Source organism: Cetorhinus maximus, chromosome 5 (genome assembly GCF_964194155.1).
Source record: "Cetorhinus maximus chromosome 5, sCetMax3.hap1.1, whole genome shotgun sequence".
Taxonomy (NCBI): domain Eukaryota; kingdom Metazoa; phylum Chordata; class Chondrichthyes; order Lamniformes; family Cetorhinidae; genus Cetorhinus; species Cetorhinus maximus.
The window spans coordinates 93,406,673-93,429,398 of NC_135883.1; the positions used below are offsets into that span (position 1 = coordinate 93,406,673).

The 22,726-nt window shown below is 45.1% G+C and overlaps 1 protein-coding gene across 1 annotated transcript in view; it reads right to left on the bottom strand.

Annotated features, from left to right (window-relative positions):
* Nucleotides 1-1,986: 1,986 nt before the first annotated feature.
* The window catches only part of rfx6 (regulatory factor X, 6), a 104,907-nt gene continuing 84,167 nt past the window's right edge, over nucleotides 1,987-22,726 (bottom strand). The window contains exon 19 of the mRNA XM_078541378.1: nucleotides 1,987-2,171. Coding sequence (XP_078397504.1) covers nucleotides 1,987-2,171 — 185 coding nt within the window. The remainder of the gene's footprint in view (nucleotides 2,172-22,726) is intronic.

Consider the following 22,726-nt stretch of genomic DNA (forward strand, 5'->3'; position numbering starts at 1 on the left):
TTACAGGTCAGGAATGTAACCCACCCTTATATGCTTATTTCTAGGGAAGTTATTTTTGTTTCGTGCATTTTTGCTTAGCATGCCATTTTTCAGGAACAAATTAGGTGCACTAAATGAGGAATAGCTGTAAAGCACTTAGGGATCTGCTGAAGTCACACTCGGTGCTAGATAAATGCACATTTTACTTTTCTTAACGGACATTCTACCTGTAGAGAAAATAGCAGAAGGGGATCTGTCACTTAGCTTGGACAGGATATGGTTTTTATACTTCTGATATTTGTGTATGCCTTGTTTGTGTATATATTTGTCTGATATCTGAGGCAGCATACCTCAGCTGCTCAGGTGGCGATCCCCAGAAATGAAAGACAACAATGCCTTTGCATTTATAATGCAAATTTCTCATGCACTTCAGTGGTTCTGGCATATGTACAAAGTAAAGGGGCATTAAACAGACACTATGAGACAACAGATAAATCTAGCTTTAAGGATCTCTCAGAAGTTACTGGAAAAATTCCTCAGTACACAAAAGTGGGCAATCGCTCTCTGCAGTCACATAAGTACAAGGCAACAATAGTTTGTCCTGAGCTGGAAGCAAAATCAAACTCGGGGGTTAAAATTGGATGGTGTCTGTTTTCTGGCACGGGGATTGTGACGTGTAATTACCACACACAGAGTCGAGGTGATGCAGGTAGCATGCAAACTTTGTGCTGCCTGCTCAATGATAGTGATGTTCAGCCAAGTACTGCTGACTGGTTATATGCTCAGTGGGTGCATGCCTAGAGTTTACCAGCATTTCTTAAAGGCAGCCTACACCTCTTGGAAGGAAGATGCATTCAGTTTACAATAGCTGGTGGTACCATGTCTAAAGGTGGCTTCAGAGTAGGAATAAGGGCAGTAGTAGGCTGCAGGCCACAAAGACGACTCTCAGGTTTTCTGATGTGGCACTGGAGGTCCAGGGGATGGGAAGGAGAAGAAAGGTCATGTTTCACCAGGGCACCAGGAGGCCTCCAGGAATTCACTGCAAAAGGTAATGAGAGCTAGCAGCTGACTGTTGTGCTGCAAAAACTTAGATAACCTTACATAAATAGCTAAGGTCAGTGAATTCATCTTCAAAAGGTCATTTCCTACTCACCACACCACAATTCTGCTCAATGGATCACACCCCTAATCACTCATGCATCAAAAATCTCAAGCAATCAGGACTCGTGTCTAACATTCAGCTGCTTCACCATGACTCACACACTGACCAATGATATAAGCCTCACACCCACATCTAGCAATTTCCATGTATTTCCAGCCAGGAAATCTTGGAATAAGTTAACAACAGTGAGATTGCCATGTAAAATGTCAACATTTATAGCATATATTGCCGAGGTTGCCATTATAGGAAATTTTATCTCAAGGAAAAGAACTCAGTGGCAACTTCATTTACTGAGATTCTCATTAATGTATCAGTACATAAATATTCTGAAAGGAAGTCCAGTCATTGAAACCAAAGGGACAGGTATAACTGAACTTTACAAAAAAATAAACAGTAGAACTCCAGACAAAATAAATACATATCAAAGAATATCTGTTGACAAGTGAGATTGCATCATTAACTAATAATTAGATACAGAAAAGATTGCAGCATATAACAGATAATTATAAATAATTATAAAGTGAATATTACAATTTTACTATTTCAAAGTTAATATCTGTCTAATTTGCTATGTTTCATTTTCAGAAATAAACATTAAATTTTTGCCCTAAACAGCATTCTTCATTTTTGACACTGGCAAAATCTACCAAAAGTATATTCCACATTATGATGCCATTTTCTGTTGGCAAGTAGTGAAGTGTGCAATGAAGACATTCCAACAGTTCTTGGATTTACTGACTGCAGTAAAATTCCTGGAACATTGTTCAAACGATCCCAGTAATGCATATTTGTTTGAGATACACTGCATATTTGATAGAGTTTGACTATACATTCAAAGTTTAAAACTATGTCCCTCCAGCTGTGGACCCCATGAACACCGTGTTGATTGGGGGTAGCGATGATACCATATTCGTCACCTCCCCAGGTTGTCTGTGGGCATCTATTGTATCCTGAGAATTATATTGACCTGAGTTGTTGCTGTACATACATTGGGAAGAAGATGAAGAAATCACACTTTGCATATGTGAAGCTGCAAAAAAAACATAAGGGCTATAAATAAACAGCATACTGCAGGGCAGATCTTAGAAAGTAATTCCTTCTCAAAGCTAGTTATTTTTCCTAGAACTGTAAAAACATTTGCTGAAAATGTTCTAACATACTTCCTTTGAAAAGCTGTTTATGGTGTACTGTCATCTTGAAATTGTTTATTTCAAATTATCTTGAAATTCTGAACTAAATTCTTGCTTAACTATTATTTGTGATATTGAATAATTCAATTTTTGAAATAGAAAATAACTGAATTACCAGCAACTAAATCTGACATTATTTCAACTGGAGGTTATGAGCCATTATTATCTCACACTAGCACACGTATATGGTACAAGCATCATCAAACAAGCTTTCTGGGATGGACTTCATTGAAATGTAGTGGGCTGCCTCTCAGTTTGCAGTAAAGTTAATATTCAACCACAAGGTTATTGACTCTTCATTTATATGATGCTCTTCAAGATTGTGATGAACAATAAAATATGGCACTTAAAGATTCAAAGCACTAACTATATTTTATTAATAAAATGTAACCAGGCCAAGTAATCGTCTCTGTACGTCCTTTCATTTTCATGTGTGCCGGAAATCTCAGTTAAGCTTGAAAATGTGTTTAAAATGGAATCCTTCATAACGGCAACTGGCAAATGAAAGGTGTACAAAGCAAAGAAAAAGAGGTAAACACAAATCAGCAGGTCTTTGATGTCATAAAAAAGGACAATGGCAATTAGAAACAACAACTAACTGTTGAAAGCTTGAGACTGGAGACAGGTTGGAATCAAATGGGAAAAGGTAAAATAATATCACTAGATAAACTCTTGTACAGAGAGATTTGCTTGTTTTTCTCAGAAATAAATGTACATTATACACTCAGTGTTTGGCAGCTGATTCAGGTAACTATAAACATAAAGTATCTAGAGTCAATAGATAAAACCAGTTTTAATACCATAATATCATTAGAAAACTGCAGAAAGCCACAATGAAGAGGAACAGTTTCTTGGTGTGCCAGAGCATTTCAGCTACTACAATTTGACTTAGTGCATATGCTAAGGAAAGAAAACAGAGTCAGAAGTTCTGCTTCCTACTGCTAACCTGTGACCCCTTCTGGATATTGGGTCAGGACAGGATCTGGCTCTGCGCAGCTGTTCCTATAGTCAGATTGTCTGTTGATACTTCTGTTGGGAATCATGAAGAATGATCACTTGGGCAAGAAATCAGAGGACAGTCACAAAGTGATACCCAGCGATATCACAACCTTCTTTTTCCTTATTCTTCAATGGGTTGCAGGCATTGCTGGCTGGGCCAGCATTAGTTACCCATCCCTAGTTGCTCTTGGGAAAGTGGCAGCGAGCTGCCTTCTTGAACCACTGCAATCCATGTGGGGTAGGTGCACCCAGTGCTGTTAGGAAGGGAGTTCCAGGATTTTGATTCAGACAGTGAAGGAATGGATGGTGAGTGACTTGGAGGGGAACTTCCAAGTGGTGGTGTTCCCATCTATCTGCTGCCCTTGTCCTAGATGGTAGTGGTTGTGGGTTTGGAAGGTGCTGTCTAAGAAGCCTTGGTGAATTCCTGCAGTGCATCTTTTAGATGGCAAATACTGCTGCTACTGTGCATCCATGTTGGAGGGAGTGAATATTTGTGGAAGTGGTGCCAATCAAGCTGGTTGCTTTGTCCTGGATGGTGTCAAGCTTGAGTGAGGTTGGAGCTGCACTCATCCAGCCAAGTGGGGAGTATCCAGTCACACTCCTGACTTGTGCCTTGTAGATGGTGCACAGGCACTGGGGAGTCAGGAGGTGAGTTACTCATTGCACGATTCCTAGCCAGTGTTTATATGGCGAGTCCAGTTCATTTTCTGGTTAATGGTAACCCCCCAGGATGTTGATAGTGGGGGATTCAGTGATGGTAATGCCATCCAGCATCAAGGGGTGATGGTTAGATTCTCTCTTGTTGGAGATGATCATTGCCTGGCACTTGTTTGGCACGAATGTTACTTGCCACTTGTCAGCCCAAGCCTGGATATTGTCCAAGTCTTGCTGCATTTGGACATGGACTGCTTCAGTACCTGTGGAGTAACAAATGGTGCTGAACATTGTGTAATCACCAGCGAACATCCCCAATTCTGACCTTATGATAGAAGGAAGATCATTGATGAAGCAGCTGAAGATGGTTGGGCCTAGGACACTACACTGAGGAACTCTTGCAGTCATGTCCTCGAGCTGAGATAACTGACCTCCAACAACCATAACCATCTTCCTTTGTGCTAGGCATGACTCTAACAAGCGAAGAGTTTGCCCCCTGATTCCCATTGATTCCAGTTTCTCTAGGGCTCCTTGATGCCACACTCAGTCAAATGCGGTCTTGATGTCAAAGGCAGTCATTCACTCTCACCTCAAGTTCAGCTCTTTTGTGCATGTTCAAACCAAGGCTGTAATGAGGTCAGGAGCTGAGTGGCCCTGGTGGAACCCAAACTGGGCATCAGTGAGCAGGTTATTGTTAAGCAAGTGCTGCTTGATAGCACTGTTGATGACCCCTTCCATTACTTTACTGATGATCGAGAGTAGACTGATGAGGCGGTAATTAGCTGGGTTGGATTTGTCCTTCTTTCTGTGTACAGGGCATACTTGGGCAATTTTCCACATAGCCGGGTCGATGCCAGCGTTGTATAGTACTGGAACAGTTTGGCTAGGGGTGCGGCTAGTTCTGGAGCACAAGTCTTCAGTGCTATTGCTGGAATGTATCCAGTGCCTTCAGCCATTTCTTGATATTATGTGGAGTGAATCGAATTGGCTGAAGACTGGCATCTGATGCTGGGGACCTCTGGAGGAGGCAGAGATGGATCATCCACTCAGCACTTCTGGCTGAAGATTGTAGCAAATGCTTCAGCTTTATCTTTTGCACTGATGTGCTGGGCCCCCCCCATCATGGAGGATGGGGATAGTCATGGAGCCTCCTCCTCCAGTGAGCTGTTTAACCACCACCACTCACGACTGGATATGGCAGGGCTGCAGAGCTTAGATCTGATCCATTGGTTGTGGGATCCCTTAGCTCTATCACTTGCTGCTTATGCCGTTTGGCACACATATAGACCTATGTTATAGCTTCACAATGTTGACACCTTTTTAGGTAAGCCTGGTGCTGCTCCTGGCATGCCCTCCTGCACTCTTCATTGAACCAGGGTTGATCCCCTGGCTTGATGGTAATGGCAGAGTGGGGGATATGCCAGGCCATGAGGTTACAGATTGTGTTCGAGTACAATTCTGCTGCTGCTGCTGATGGTCCAATGCGCCTCATGGATGCCCTGTCTTTGAGTTGCTAGGTCTGTTCAAAATCTATCCCATTTAGCATGGTGGTAGTGCCACACAACGCGATGGAGGGTATTAAAGGTGAAGGCGGGTTTTTGTCTCAACAAGGACTGTGCGGTGGTCAATCTTACCAATACTGTCATGGACAGATGCTTCTGCAGCAGGCAGGTTGGTGAGCATGAGGTCAAAGATGCTTTTCCCTCTTGTTGGTTCCTTCACCACCTGCTGCAGTCTAGCAGTTATGTCCTTTAAAGCTTGGCCAGCAGCAGTGCTACTGAGCCACTTTTAGTGATGGACATTGAAGTCCCCCACCCACAGTACATTCTATGCCCTTGCCACCCTCAGTGCTTCCTCCAAGTGGTGTTCAACATGGAGGAGCACCGAGTCATCAGCTGAGGGAGGGCAGTACGTGGTAATCAGCAGGAGGTTTCCTTACCCATGTTTGACCTGATGCTATGAGACTTCATGGGGGCCAGAGTTGATGTTGAGGGCAACTCTCTCTAGACTATATACCACTGTGCCACCACCTCTGCTTGGTCTGTTCTGCCAGTGGACATGCCCAGGGATGGTGATGGTTGTGTCTGGGACGTTATTTGTAAGATATGATTTTGTGAGGATGACCATGTCAGGCGCCAGGCTGTTGCTTGACTACTCTGAGACAGCTCTCCCAATTTTGGCACTGGCCCCCAGATGTTAGTAAGGAGGACTTTGCAGGGTTGACAGGGCTGAGTTTGCCATTGTCATTGCTGGGTGGTCCATCTGGTTACATTCCTTTTTTGAGGCTTGTAGCAGTTCAATACAACTGAGTTGCTTGCTGGGCCAGAGGGCTTTAAAGAGTCAACCATATGGCTGTAGGTTTGAAATCGTATGTACGTCAGACCAGGTAAGGACAGCAGATTCCTTCCCTAAAGGACAGTGAACCAGATGGGTTTTTACAGCAATCACTTCATGGTCTGCCAGATTTTTATCGAATTCAAATTCTACCATTTGTCGTGACGGGATTTGAACCCATGTTCCCAAAGCTATACCCTGGGTCCCTGGATTACTAGTCCAGCAACAATACCACTAGGCCATCACCTCCCCTTACTGGTTCCTTCCATCCTTCTCCATTCTAACCGCATCCTAATTCCCCTTCTTCCTATCACTATCCAGCCTGCCCCTGTTATCCTTGAATCCATCATTGTCCAAATGGATATTCCTGTCCTCCCCCTGAACCATAAGACCATAAGATGTAGGAGCAGAAGTAGGCCATTCTGCCCATTAAGTCTGTTCTGCCATTCAATGAGATCATGGCTGATCTGATAATCCTCAGCTCCACTTTCCTGCCTTTTCACCATAACCCTTGATACCCTTACTGATTAAAAATCTGTCTAAGCTTTGAATATACTTAAAAATTCCTTAGTTGACTGACCACACCCTGCATACCCTATTGTGCATAAGTGTCATTGCCCAGAGGGGCCTTGCTCCGCTCAAGACCGGGACCAGGACACGTGTGCCATGCAGAGCCCTCTAACATGGCCTGCTCAGCCCCATGACAGTCTCCTCAATTTACCCCTGACAGCATGGCCTCAGCCCCAGGATGGTCTCGGATTCTTCCTTGGAAAGTCTTATAACTCTTGCCCCAGGATAGTCTTTTATTCCTCAGCTCTGTTCCTTGACCACCCCCTAGTCCTGACTTGGTCTTCCCCCTCCCCTCCTGTGTTTCCAACTGCACGTCCCACAGTCCTGTCTCCATCTTCCCCCCACCCCATTTGCATCCCATGCCCAGCATTGGCACAGTTTGTGATACAGGCATCCAAAATATCGCACATATTCTTTTAAAAAAGGTAGGTGAAAGCAACATCTACTGACCTTGAAGTCATTGATGAACTGAATCTCACCAGGTTCACACCATTTATACACAGTCGGGAAACAGACCGTTCTAATTATCCGCTGGCGGGTCGCTTAATTTGGAGGGGGAACGTAATTCCATTGAGTTCGCCTTTTAATGAGCATTCATGAGATGCAAATTAATGCAAGTGTGGCTCCTGACGTAGATCAGCCGGAAGCTTGACCCACCCTTAACACCATCAAATTCAGGAGAACAAAATACGAAACTAATTCCCCGCTGGTGGGGAACTGACTTTTTCCATCATGCCAAATTTAGTGCCCCTGCCCACCACAATTGGCAGGAGTGGAAAATTCCACCCAACTAATTTTGGTTTCACGATTTGGTTCTTCAGCTGTACCATGTCACTCCCAAATTAATCATTTCTACCAGTAGCTGAATCAATTTTCTTTAACTCAGCCAGTTAATTGTTTGTTGGATCACAATGCAAATGATGTTATGCAAAACATATGCTGGGATTTTCCTTGAGAGAGTGAGAGAAGAAGAAAAAAAAAACGGTATTTGACCTGCCAACGGCAATGGCAATGGCAGAATTTCACCCCGTATCGTGTGGAGCATTTGGAAAAAAATTCAGAGGCACTGGTTTTCCATTGGATTGGTGTTGGGGCGGTATCAGATTCGCCTGCCCCGCCATGACCTCAGAGCTTCAGTAGCCTGGGCGCCATATTGAAAGGCCGCCTCACCCCTGCACAGAGCGAGCACTCTCCACGGGATGGGAAGTTGGTAGGAATTGATGGCTGCAAAAAAAGTTAGGAAACATGCTGCCCCCAAATTTAGTGATGTCTCCTCGAGCACCTAGAAGATGCAATGGAGGCCCACCACAATGTCCTCTAGCCCTGCTCTGCACACAGACCAGCAAGCAACGTCACCAATCTAGCATGGGAGGCAGTGGCAGCGGTGGTCAGTGCCAACACACTCCAAAAGAGGGCAGACACCCAGTGCAGGAAGGAGGATAAATAACCTTCTCCATTCCTCCACTCTTCTCATCACTCTCAACTGACAAACTCACACATCCACACGGATTTCACTGACTTGTCAGCTCAAGGGGCATCGTTATCCACACTCTCACACATACCTTCACCTGCGCTGCAGATCATGTCCTCATCCTGTCCATGGCACCACTCACCACCCACACATGCCAAGTACCTTCTCATCTGGCCTGGCAGGTGTCCTGCTTACACTCTCTCCATCTGTATTCATGCAGGACAAGCTGGCACATAACAAAAGGGAGACTGGTGGAAGAATGCCCTACCTCAAGGTCCTGACAGACTTTGAAAATAGAGCAATTCAGCTAGCCATTGAGGAACTGGACTATTCCTGTGCTGACGGCGAGGTCAGCAGCGCTCAACCAATTGAGGATCCAGCAGTGCAACATCCATCAGACAACCATGCTGTGAGTGATGTGTCCTGTTTCACAGGCCACTGCCATGCACTAATTATCTTTCTTTCGCAGGTACATCTGGGAAGCAGCCGAGACAGTCCACAAGCCAGGTCCTCAACTCCAGCCCCGAGAACACCACGGAAGAGGAATCTGCAGAAACTGACATTGGAAGACCCGTCACAGCGCTCACTCACATCCTCCACCAGCACAGAGACACTTACCTCAGTGGGACCTTGTTCTAGAGTAGATCCAGGGTCACAATCTGGTGAGCACATCGCACTGTCTGATCCACAGCAGGCAGAGGCAGGGGGAATTCCAGAGTGCCAGCACTCAGGATTGCTGGAGGCCAGGAATCTGCCGAGTCTGAGTCAGGTGAGTAGCTCGGGACTCGGTCATACCTCAGTTGCTGGAGTTGCAAAGATGATCTCGGGAACACCGGGAAGGGGTGAGTGATGCACTCCTCAGATTGAAAGGCACAATGGAGGAATCTGTCCACCTTTAGGCTGAGGTGACAGCACCGGCATGCCAATGCACCGAGGTCAACTCTGGTTGGGTGACGGCCGCTGTGGAGACCTTGGTCCAAGGCATTAAGGCATTGGTCCTGCACTCCATTGCTGATACACTTGCTGGCAACCATTAGTGTCAACACAACACGGGGGAGGGGAAGAAGAGAGCAGGGCATCTCAAGCTCACTCCAGCTGCCTCTTCCTTTCAAGAAGTCATCCAGGGGCCCTCAGGCACCCATAAGGAGGATCAGCAGGTGCAGAGCCCAGTGCCATCCACCCAGGTGACTTACGAGTGACCGGCTCATCCGAATCCCCACTTCCTACAACCCTAGCAGCTCCAGCTCTGCAGGCTGAGGAGGGTGGCACTGCTACACAGCAGGGTCCCGAAAGTGGGCGGGGGCCCTCCAGGTCTCAGCTCTCCAAAGGATGTCCACTAAGGTCATCATAAACAACAGGGCGTAGCAGTTAGCAGGCTGCCTCCACCTCCACTGTGGATGTTGAGGATGCACCAAGATATAGCAGCAGGTTTAGAAAGGTCAGGAAGATGTAGTTACACAACATGGGTGTTAATCGCTTATCCGTAATGTTGACCATTGTAAATACTTCCCAAGAATGTCTCCTTGTTGTGATGCACAGTATTTGTGTCAATCAGATGTGAAGCCTTGGTTCCTGCACAAAATGAAGCAGGTGAAGGTAGTGGCCCAAGGGCCACTGGCTGAGTCCTTGAGAGGAAAGGGCAGTCCAGGGCCTCTCCCCTGTGCAGTGTGTAACCTTCTGAGCACAGTGATTGTCCGGCTTCAAAGTCACTCTCCAGATCAGTGGTGCCTGCACCTTGATGCGGCTTGTGTTTGCTGCAAGAATCTTGTACCCAAGTGTCACTGGGCTCCGTGATGTTCTCTGTGTGCTCTCAGCACCTTAGAGGTGGGCTCCCCCCCATCCCTCCAGCATTCCTGACAGGTGAAGGTGTGGTGCTGAAGGAAACAGGTGATGAAGCCTGCCAAAGGATCCAGTGCATGTGCCCACTATATCACAGCAACGTCTCCATGATATAAGCCTCTTCACAGAACATACGTGCGCTGCCCTCAGCCAGACAGGTGTCAGATGTTCCCAGATGCAATGTGAAGATCTCAGAAATGTCCTCACTGCATCTTATCATTATCCTCCTGGAATCTTGTGGCAATGAAGGCCTCATGACTATGCCTGCCTCGTCTGGCCAGTGCACTAGGCTCATTGCCTGCATCCTCCCCTTCCAGGATCACATCACCCTCATCCCTTTCGACTTCCTCCTCATTGGAAGGGATGTGCAGCTCTTCCATCTCCTCCTCACCCAGGTCCTCCCCCACTTTGCATTGCCAGGTTGTGAAGTGTGCAGCAAGCCATGATGATGCGTGACACCCTCCAGGGAGTGTACTGGAGTGCTGCAACAGAACCTCATTTTTAGGATCCCTATGGTGTGCTCCACCAAACTCCAGTTGCAGCATGAGCCTCATTGTACCTTCTCTCAGCAGTAGTCTGAGGCCTCCGTACAGGCATCATCAGCCATGTCCTTTGCGGGAAGTCCTTGTCCCCGAGGGGCCAACCCTGCAGCTGTGTTGTCTCTGGAAGATGTCAGGGATCTGAGGCCTGCTGAGGGTGTATGAGTTGTGGACGTTTCCAGGGTATCTTGCACACACCTGCATGATCCGTTTGTTATGGTTGCAGACCAGCTGGACATCAAGAGAGTGGAAGCTTTTGTGGTTCACATAAAGGAGTGCTTGTTGCCAGGGAGATTTAAGAGCTGCACGAGTGCAGTCAATAGCACCCTGCACCTCTGGGAATCCAGAAACCTGAATAAAATACAGCACTCTTGCTTCCTGACTCGCCTGATCTCTGTCAAAGTTAACAAAGACATGTACCTTGGCAAAAATGGCATCTATGACCTCCTGGATATATTTGAGTGGAGGCATGCAAGATCCTGCACAGGTCCCCATGGAACCCTGGAAGGAGCCACTGCCGTAGAAATGGAGTACAGCAGTAACTAACTGCCACTGGCAGTGGATGCCCTCTGAGTCCCCGTGGTGCCAAATCCTGCAGAACGTGCCATACGTGAGTGACCAGTTCCCCTGACTTGCGCAGTCATTGGCAACACTGGTTCTTGTTCATCTACAGGTAGCACATGTGCCATCTGTAGATCTTGGGTCTAGCGATGTGCCTACGAGTGACAGCTCTCTGTGGGGTTATCCTCTGTGCGGAGGAGGCCATGCTGCCCCGTGGTCTTCAGGGTTCTGCTGCTCTCTTTGGCGAGCCAGGTGCCTCCATCACATTCTTCTCCTTCTCCTCAGCCTATAAGTAATGAACCGACAGTCAGGTCACAAGGCTCAATGTTCCTGATGGTTCCTCACTGCAGTATCAAAGCGACACTTGAGGGTCAGCAATTGCCTCCTAAGGACCACTCTTGATCAAGTTGTCACCTGCAGCTGCCTCCCAAGGCCCCTTTGCACATGCTGGAGAATCGTGGCCACCACATGGATGCCCAGTGTTTAGTGCGCATGATGGTTGACCAAACCCCACCCACCACCGCTCCACACCACATGACCGAGCGGCGGCTGCTTCGGCCACTCAGCTGCATCCTGAACTCTCATCTCAGGGGCAGGCATTGTACTAACCTGGACGCCAAGGCATCGCGGTTTGCTTGGACCATGAGAGTGACTTTTCAATGTCAACTTAAACATTTAATGCAAGGGACTAGGACCACACTCTGCCATCAGTGTTTGATGGCCACCTTTCCCAAGGGAATCCTCAAGCTTGCCCCGTTGGCCAATGGTTCTGCAGCACCATAGCACTCATTCAATTTTGAAGTCTGCGCAGGAGAGGTTAAAAGTAGAGGAGCAATCATTGGCATTCTCAAGAATTAGTGTTGCTTGAATGGGCACAATTGCTTGACTAGACCATCTCCAAGCATGTCAATTGAGGTCACACTAGACGGTCTCAGCTCTGGAAGTGTGCTCATTTTTGACATGTCCTTCAATTTGCCTGGCCGTTTTCTTCTCTCCCACAGCCTCTCCCCAAACCCAGTAAGTTTTAGTGAGTAGCCTTCAGTCTGTGCTGCCATGACACTACCTTGCACTGTTACCCTGGCCCCGAGGTTCCCTTCTCTCTGGCGCTGTTGCCCTAGCCCAGGCACCACAAGCCAGCCACGAAGATGCTGCTGTGGAGACTTGCCTGTGATCCCCCCAGATCCACGGAGCCCCATCCATGCATTGGGATCCTCATGAACACTGTGCCAAGTTGTGTGCACTCACCTCCAAGTTCCCTTCAAAGTTAAGGTCGCCAGGTGCCCACCGTTTAAAGGCAGTTGTAAACCATACTGTTCAAAAATCACGCTGATGTGGGATTTAAATTTGGCATGGAAGGGTGATGATGATGATTCTGGTATGTGGCCACAACATTTGAATGCATTTGCATATCATTAAAGTTCCTGACGTCTGATGGCAGGAAGCACGGTCCGCCATTGACGAGGAGGGGACAATCGTTTCAGATTTACGTCGCTAGGAAACATGCCTATGGCCTTTTCATAAGATTTTCCGATCTTGCCAGCGAACATGCCTGTCCTGATTAGGCATGGAAAATCCCAGCCACAGATGCAAACCTTGGGGGAAGACTTTTGGAATATATATTTCCATACAAACATGTACATTAAGTTAAGAAAATGTAGAAAATGTCAAAACTAAAAACTTATCTACCATGAGAAAGCTAGGAAAACAAAGTTTGTGTACTCACTAACCTGTGAGGCCTTGTCTTACTTTGGGAAATGGATGAGTGATGGTGGAGGTGGGTTTAAATCGGAGTTTGGGAGGACTTTTTGGATAGCTAAAACAAGGAGTTCTTTGAGGACATTTTGGAGGGCCATTCAAAGAGTTTGAGGGCTATTGGCATTCTTTGAAGCGTCATTTTCATTGGGGCTTTTAAAGAATTTTACCAGTGACAGCTGCATTTTTGTTTTTTCCTCTGTAGAGCTCCCCATAGCAGCTGACTGCATTGTTAATGCTTCTGTTCATTCTTGAACTATGCTCTGTGCCTTTATCATGAAAACTGGTCATTGCCTCTTCAAGCTTTTTCAAGGCATCACAAGTGATTTTGAGCTAAATGCCGTGGTTGTTATTCTTGCTCAACATCTTCCTCTCTGTTGTTCCATTTCTTTCAGGTTCTTGGTAGGCAGTATCTCTGCATGAGAAGCAAGCAATTCTGCACCATCCACGGTGTTTAGCACAAGTCATCCAATTTACTTGCCCACTTTTACAATTGTCTCTTGGATTTTCTCAATAGGCTCTACGTGACCTTTGATTCTAACACAATCTAGCCACAACTTTGTCCACACACCATTCATATTGGATGAGGTTGTCTCAATCCATTTGGCAGGAATGTTATCAATGACCTTAACAGTGTTGTAATTCTTCCAAAATTCCTTTAAGGTAGGTTGGCATCACCACCTTCAGTTTCCCCGCTGGCCTGTCCAGAAGTTCTTGTATGGCAATAGGCCTTGATGCTTGCAATCACCCCTTGGTCCATAGGCTGGTGGGAAGATCACTAACAGTTTCACCGAGTTCAGCACAAGCCATAGGATGGCCAGGAGCATTATCCAGGATGAGTGATCCTTTGCTGCTTTAAAGCCTGGATACACTTTTCTTCCCTTGTAACGTATGTCCTGGAAGGCATCCTTTTCCAGAATAAACCAGTTTCATCAACATTATGCATTTGTTGAGGAGAGTATCCACACTTGTCAATGATTTCACTGAGTGTTTTAATGAAGGATTCAGCTGCTTTATGCACTGGCAACTTCCCCATTTCAATGTTATGCAAATTAGCATGTTTTCTGTACCTTGCAAACTCCGATGCAGCGGCAATTGAGTTGAATTGCCAATCAGCTTGAAGATTCTTACCTTGATGTCCTATCTCGCCCGACCTTCTGACACAGGCCAGGTGAGATCTGGGCAGTGCACCATGTCCCCGGGGCCTAGTGTTTGAGGGCTGTAGACATGCTGGTAAAGGAAGCCACATCCCCTTTTTCCGTAAACCAGGCAAGTTTAAAAGGTCCAGCTAGTTTTAAAGGTTCTTGACAAGCCAGGGAAAAGGTAAGTACATAAAGGTAAGTGGGTAGGATTGGGTGGGGTGGGTAGGGGAGGTGGTGGTCTGTGGGTTAGTGTTGGGCCTTGGTTGGGTGGGGGGGGAAGTGCTAGTGACAGGTCGGACCATCGTTGGTGGGGTTGGGGGCGGGGGGGGTGGGGGGGGGGCAGAGTTTCAGGTCAGGTTGGACCTTGGAGGGGTGGCGGTGAAATGTCGGGTCAGACCAGGCATTAGTCGTGGGCCGGTGGGGGGCAGGTCAACTCAGACCTCGGGTGGTGAGTTTGTTGGGTCAGGTTGGGCCTTTGGGGGATGGGAGGGTGGGGGGGGCGGAAAGAGGAGTGTTACGTTGGGTTGGGCCTTTGGAGAGGTGGAGGTGAGAGTTGGGCTTGGTGATGGTGGCAGCAGAGGCTGGGGTTGGAGTCACGCCTCGCTGGGGAGGGGGTGGGGGGTAATTCCCTGGCTTGGGGAGTTCCTCTTCTTGGAGGGGTGATAACTGCTGTTTTGCTTGGTTCACAAAATGGCCCAGCGCCCACTCCACCTGTCTATACTGTATGAGGCAGTGAATGTTTAACCAGCTGTCTTTAGAAGGACCATTGGAGACCAATACAGGACAGTGCAACCTGGGCCCAGCACAAATAAAAATCTGGGCTACTCCTAATCTGTCTAAGGCTCATAACCACCTCCCAAGATTGCCTGCTCCCCACCTCACTGAGACCCAGCTCCCAGAGCAGAATCTTCTGTTCAGCGTGCGGGGGAGGGCCCCGCACACCAATGTGTGAAATGAGGTGCAGTGACATCACCACACGTCAGTCTGATTTCCATTCGGCAGGCGCGCACCTGAATCAGCTGCTCATCCGCCAAACTGTCAAAGGTCTAAGGCCATTAGTAAACTAATTAAAGCAATTGTCAGGGCTGCCCCTCCAACCTTAAGGTTGGCGGGCAGGCGAAGGGCCCAGGGGGCCTTCATATCTCTCATGAAACCTCATCCATGGGTGGGATGCGGTTTCATGCAAGGTTTATTAAATAAAATTTTTAATTAAAATTCATAAACATGTCCCAGCTCATGTGACACTGTCACATAACATGTAAAAATAAAATTATTCAGACCATATTTTGCACATAACTTGGAGCTGCCTCAGGGAGGTTTCTGTGCTCTTTCACGCGCGTGCGGGAAAGATCGCAGGCCCCAGCTCTCCCTCCTCCCCCGCCACCTGCACAGGTAGCGCTTAATTGGCCCGCCCACAAAATGGCAGCGTGCAACTAATTGTGGGCAGCAATGGGCTCTGTGCCCGCTCCCAACCAGGAGAAAATTCTCCCCTCAGTCTTAATATTGGAGTTACGCAGGATGTCGAGGCATCCTGCAACGTTAACATGAAACAGCAGCCATGCAATGTGAATGCCGGGTATTAATTGGAGATCAACATTAATGTGAGATGACGTTGTGCGCAGGACATTAAATAAGGACCTCCTGTAGTTTCAAATACAAACAAGTGAAGAGGGCATTCAGCAGTGTGCAGACCTCCGCCACAGTGTTAACATTATGACAGTTGTGCAGTTATTCCTTGAGGCTTTTTCCTAACTGGTTGATGCACTAACTACAAAGCTGAAAAAAGAAATCTTTTTATTAAGAGCTTCAATCTCACTGAGGAGTCTTCAGACCAATTCACATTCAACAACCTACTCTCAAAACTCTGGTCACATTTTAACAGCTATGGCAAAAGAATCTGGATCCTCATCTTCACCAAAAATTAATCAGTTCTTCCTTTGGCCATACCCTATCTGTACATTGAAATCTGTCCATTAGTTTGAGATATATTGTTTACAGACAAACAGACTAACAAGCAGGGTAAAATCATTACCTCTGTCCACCTTCTGTGGCAGAGGTAATAAGTGTTTAATGGTGTCTTTTGTCTACTTAATATATATATTACATTTTAATAGATTTACCAATGACTAAAATGACAATCACCAAAAAAAAATTTAGTGCATTGAGAATATTTATTTCCTGAACTGAAAGTAAAAAATGCTAAAAATGAAAATTAACAGCCTTTACAGTTAGTAATCACAATCTACTGGTTAACTAAATTTTGAGTATTAAAATCTGTTAAATAATGAAATGCAGGGACCTATAACGCAATGGCGGTAATGCATTGAGCATTCACTTACCATAGACCTGGAAGCCTGAGGCCGTCAATTTGCCTAATAGGGTTAGCATAATCCAATCCATTCATCCCCATTAGTGTACAGCTCATTAGGGTTATGAAAATGTCAAAATTACATAGCCTGTCCATGATGCTACCGAAGCGCAGGACCCGCACTGCACTCGCACGCCATCCATTTGGACAAATGTTCAATGGAATAACCTGTTAAACAATTAAAATAATTCTCCTGGATTTCTTTTGGTATCTGCTACCCCTCTGCCTACACCACTCGCCCCTTTTATTAAACCTTAACCCCATTTCATTTTACCACAGTCCACTCCTTCTCCCATCCCCTCCCTCTGCCCCACCACCACCCCAGAAGATGCCAGGTAAGATTGTTATGGGTGATATATATATATATATCAAACTCATCTAATTAAAAAAAGGTGAAGGAATCAAGTGTGATTTCTATTTTATTGATCTTCTGCAACATATGATAGCTCTCACTTGACATTAAACAATAATAAATGTCTTTATCTTTACATTGGTTTTATTTGAATTTTAAAAATCAAATTCATTTCCTGAACCATATATAGTGATCATCATTTTTAGAATTTTTGCACGTTAAGCATAAAATTGGACAAACATTTGCTTCAAAAACTTAAAATTAGAACGTTACCTCATACAGTTAAACACGGGTACCATCTTTAGTGCAATATTCACAATATTTTTTTGTGGGGTGAGGTGCAGGCATATGCTTCATAGAGGAACTGTAATTTGGTTTAGAACCTGGCTCCAGATTTCTACCAGTAAATTCAATCCTGCCAGCAGTTTGGGAGTACGGCCAGGAATCCCAGCAGGGCAGCCCACTAAATAAGACCAGAAATGCTTATGTCTGCAGACAGAAGCTATAAATAACATTTTAATCTGTATGTGGGTCCCACCAGCACTAAAGCCTCACTTTGCCCAGGCCAGGGAAATTGCAAGAATACAAGGTAGTGATGATGATGTTCCATTTTTGGCACCTAACTATGCAACTTGGAAAATCTTTTATCTTTGGTTTGAGAGGCCTCTAGCTTCCAGTAGCAGAAGTTGAGCAATGGGTGGCAGTTTCACTACACTCCAGATTTAATAGCTGACAGAGGTATTGTATCTCTTATTTTAAAGATATTGGGCTGAATTTACCTTCCCTTTGGGGATGTGCTGGAGGTTTGGGGAGGAAGCTGAAAAAATGGCACAGGAAGGTGGCCAGAGGGTGCCATTTTGCCAGAGGCAGTCAAGGTAGCAGGTCCACTCTGTCTGGAGCCTAATTGAAGTGCTTAAGTGGCCAATTAAGGACCTCCTCCTGGCTGCACAGGTGTTTTGCCTATGTTGGAAGGGCCCCCAGCATTACTGCGTGGGGGCTACCTGTAGTCCCAGCAGTGGCCTCCTGTTCAAACATGGTGCTGCTGGAACTACAGAGCTAGGGCAGAACTTCCTCCCAGATGGGGGCGCAAGTCTCACCCTGAAACAATTAAGGCTGCTCCCTGCATAAAATGGCTGTGAGGCAGCTGGCTTTTGGCTGGGCAGGCTGACAACTGACTTTTCAATCAGGGGGACGGGGATTACAGCACCCAATAAAATCCAGCCCATAGTATCCTTTGTTTGTAACAATTGAGAGAGAATAAATGGCAAGTTATGAAGAAAATTTACTTGTTTAATAAACTCATGTTCTATTCTTTCGTATTTTCGTTCCATTCATTTGTATTCTCCCTTCCAAATGAAAGCTCCATGTTTATATGTTTCGGAGGCCATTGATTATAATCTGAAATCTTGATAAAATAATGTCAGTGCTTTTGGTGAAAATCAGCATTCTCTCAATGGCGAAGATGTCTTCTGTTTGCCAGCTGCAGTTGAATAAATGATAAATAAATCCCTGTATAAAGAAATTACTTCTGATTTCATTACAGCTGGTGCTTATTCTCAGATTCTCATATCCACAGACTGTAGAAGCTAGTCATCAACTGAGGATGTGAAAATGCATTTTGGTTCCTCAAATGATTAAGAATTCCTTGACTCAGAGATTTGCCACATTTTCTGGTGTTCATTTCTATTCCCATTGATAAAATTAAACCAGATAGATAAAGAAAATACCTGAAGCAAATTACTAGCTATGCTATATTTCTAGATGAAAATATATTCTGGTTGTTCAGATAGGATTAGTTTTGGGCTGTTTACACTGATGCTTATGCCTGAGGATCCACCCTTGGTGATCTTCTAGTGTTCTGTCAATTACTCTTGGCCAATGCTGGCATAATGATCAGTTAAGTTAAGGATGTTTTTATCTTATTTCTGACAATGGGAATCTTTGGCTATTTTCAATACAGGTGTAGGGTTATATTCATGTTTTTGGCAGTTGTTTGGGTAGAGTTGTCTATCAATGTTGGAATTGAATTATTAGGTTTGACTTTGTGAGCAGAGTAACCACAGATACCCAAAGTAATATCCAGTTCCTGAATAAATTACACAAGATTATTATTTAGTAATTAATGACTAGTAAAAAAGGACCAATCTAATTCAAATTCATTAATAATAGGAGTACAGTGGTAATGTTACCAGATTAGTAATCCAGAGACCTAGATTAATACTCTGGAGACATGAATTCAAACCCCATCTGTGCAACAGGTGGAATTTAGGTTTGATTAATTAATAAACTAAAATAGGAATCTAGCTTTAGTAATGGCCATGAAGCTATTGGATTGTCATAAAGGCTGCTCTAATTCACAAACGTCTATCAGGGAAGGAAATCTGCTGTTCTAACCTGGTCTGCCCTAAATGTGTGATTCCAGACCCACAGCAAAGTGTTTGACTCTTAATTGCCCTTGCAATGGACCAGCAAGCCACTCAGTTGTATCAAACCATGACAGAAAAGTCAAAGAATGAAACCCGACAAAATCAGCCAACATCAATCTAGGCACTGAAACAACAATGGTACACTCAGCAAAATGAAACCTGCAAAGTCCTCCTCACCAACATCTGGGGACTCGTGTCAAAATTGGGAGAGCTATCCCACAGATTGTTTTAGCAACAGCTTGACATAGTCATATGCGCCAAATCATACCTTATAGCCAAAGTCCCAGACACATTCCTCGTTATCCCTGGGTATGTTCTGTTCCACTGGAAGAACAGATCCACTGCAGGTAGTGACAATGGCATACAGTCAGGATGGAGTGCCCTTTGGAGTCCTCAGCTTGACTCAGGACTGCATGAAGCCTCATGGTATCAGGTCGAACATGGTCAAGGAAATCTCCTGTTGATTCCCAACTTCAACTTATGAATTAATACTCTTCCATAGTGAACATAACTTTGAAAAAGCACTGAGGATAGCAAAGGCAAGGAATGTATTTAGGGTGGGGGACTTTAATGCCCATCACCAAGAGTAGCTTGGTTGCACCACCAGAGACTGAGCTGGCAGAGCTTTGAAAGACATATCTGTCATTATGGGCAGCAGGTGGTGAGAGAACCAATAAGGGGGGAAAACTTGCTTAACCTCACCCTTACTAATCTACCTGTCACAGACACATCTGTCCATGAGTGTATTGGTAGGAGTGACTACTGTGCACCCTTACTGCTGCTTTGTCTCAAAAGGACTAATGATAATCAGAGTATGCCAGGAAGGGACAGAGTGTACAAACTTGACTGCAACAGCAGATAAGGTGGTGAGAGTTTGCAAAAAAAATAGTAAAAAAGACAAACTAAAGGTGCTGCATCAAATGCACACTGCAGTTATAACAAAAACAGATGAATTGTTAGCTCAATTAGAAATAAAAATATTTGACCTGAGAGGCATTACAGAGATGTAACTGCAAGGTGACTAATGCTGGGACCTGAATATTCAAGAGTACTTGACATTTCGGGAGGACAGCAAGACAGGAAAATGTGGGGTAGCTCTATTTACCACGGATGACATTACTACAGCAGTGATGGATGACCTTAGTTCTAAAGATCAAGATGTAGAATCAGTTTGGGGAGAGATAGGAAATAGCAAAGATAAGAAGCCAATTGTGCGAGTGGCTTATAACCCCCCTAACAGCAAACGAAGCTGTAGGATGGAGTATAGAGGAAGAAATAATGGGGGCTTGTAAGAAAAGTACTGCAATAATCATGGGTGATTTTAATCTACATATGGATTGGATAAACCAGATTGGCAAAGGGGCCTAGAAGAGTTTGTAGACGTCTTTTGGTAAAATTTCTTAGAACATGTTCCAGAGTCAACCAGCAAGCAGCCGATTTTAGACTTGGTAAAAGGTGCAATGAGGCAAGATTAATTAATGGTATCATGGTAAATGAGCATCTAGGAGACAGCAATCATAATGCGATTAAATTTCAATTTAAGGAAGAGAAGAATGGGTCTAAGACTAGGTGTTTTAAACTTAAATAAAGGGCAATTACAAAGGTATGAAGGCAGAGCTGCCTGAAGTGATCTGGGGAATTAGGTTAAGGGATAGGCTAGTACAGTGGCAGACATTTGAAATATTTTATAACATCCAGCAAAAATACATTCCAATGAGAAAGAAAGACTAAGGATGCACCATCCATGATTAACTAAGGAAGTTAAAGATAGTATCAAATTGAAAGAAAAATCATAGAATTCTGCAAAGATTAGTGGTAGGTCAGAAGATTGTACAGAATTTAAAAACCTGCAAAGGATGACTAAAAAACTGTAATAACCAGGAAGAAATTAAGAGTTTAAAGGGAAAGCTAGCTAGAAATATAAAAATGGATAGCAAGAGTTACTACTAGTATTTAAAAAGGAATAGAGTAACTACAGTGAGCATGGATCCTCTACAGAATGAGTCCTGGGAATTAATGTGGAATAAGGAAATGGTGGAAACATTGAACAGGAATTTGTCTGTCTTCACTGTAGACGACACAAATAACATCGCAGAAATACTTGTAAATAAACAGATGAAAGGCAGGGAGGAGCTAAACAATTGAATCATCAGGGAAAGTGTACTGAGAAAACTATTAAAACTGAGGGCTGAAAGTCACCAAGACCTGGTGGACTGCATCCTAGGGTTTTGTGGCTGCAGCAATATTAGGTGCATTGGTTGTGATTTTCCAAAAATTCCCTAGATTCTAGGAAGGTTCCATCACATTGGAAAATAGCCAATGTACCTTCTCTATTCAAGAAAGAAGGGGGACAGAAAGCAGGAAATGACAGGCCAATTGACCCAACATCTGTCATAAGGTTCATGCTGGAATTTATTATTAAGGAGATTATAGCAGGGCACTTAGAAAATCTTAATGCAATCAGGCCGAGCCAACATGGTTTTGGGAAAGGTAAATCACATTTGACTCCATTAGCGATCTCTGAGGAAGTGGCATAGAACGTGGATAAAGGAGAACCTGTAGATGTGGTATGTTTGGATTTCCAAAAGGCATTTGATAAGGGGTCACATCAAAGGTTACTACACAAAATAAGAGCTCATGGTGTATGGGGTAAATGTTATCATGGATTAGTTAGATAACAAGAAATGGAGAGCAAGGATAATGGGCGGAATCGTCCCAGATTTGCACTAAGTGCGGTAGCAGGCAGGAAAAAGAATGTTTTACCCGCCAGTCGCAATGGCAGCTTTTCACGCCATATCATCCCAATCCCTAAAATCATGCATTCCTGGGAAACACCCCGTTTCAATGGCAAGCAGGCTCTCATTTGCCCGCCATGCCGTCACCTTGCCGCTTTCTCATGCCGGGTGCCATATTTAAAGTGCAGCTGTGTAAGCACCTCAGCGCTTTCAGCCCATGACTGCTGCACAGAAGACATGGTCCCAAAGGGCAAGAATGCAGCCCCCGATTCATTGGTGCATCCCTGAAATCCCGCCGCGATGTCCTCTGCCCCCTGGCTGCAGGAGGTTCAGCAATCTCAACACTCTGGCTTGGTAGGTGATGGCAGTGGTGATCAGTGCTGCACAGAAGAGGTTGGCCATCCAATGCAGATAGAGGATGAATGATCTCATCCATGTCACCAGGGTAAGGCGACCATCTCACTCTAAACTCACTCAAACCCATCACACATCACTGGCATCTCACTGCGAGCTCAAGGGACATCACTACTCACTCACACCCTCATCTCCATCTGGCCTCATCTCCTTTGGAGACTACCTCCTCAACCCTCACCACCTTGAGGCCATTGGCACAGATCAACGTGCTCCCCCTCCAACACAAATCCTGGGATACC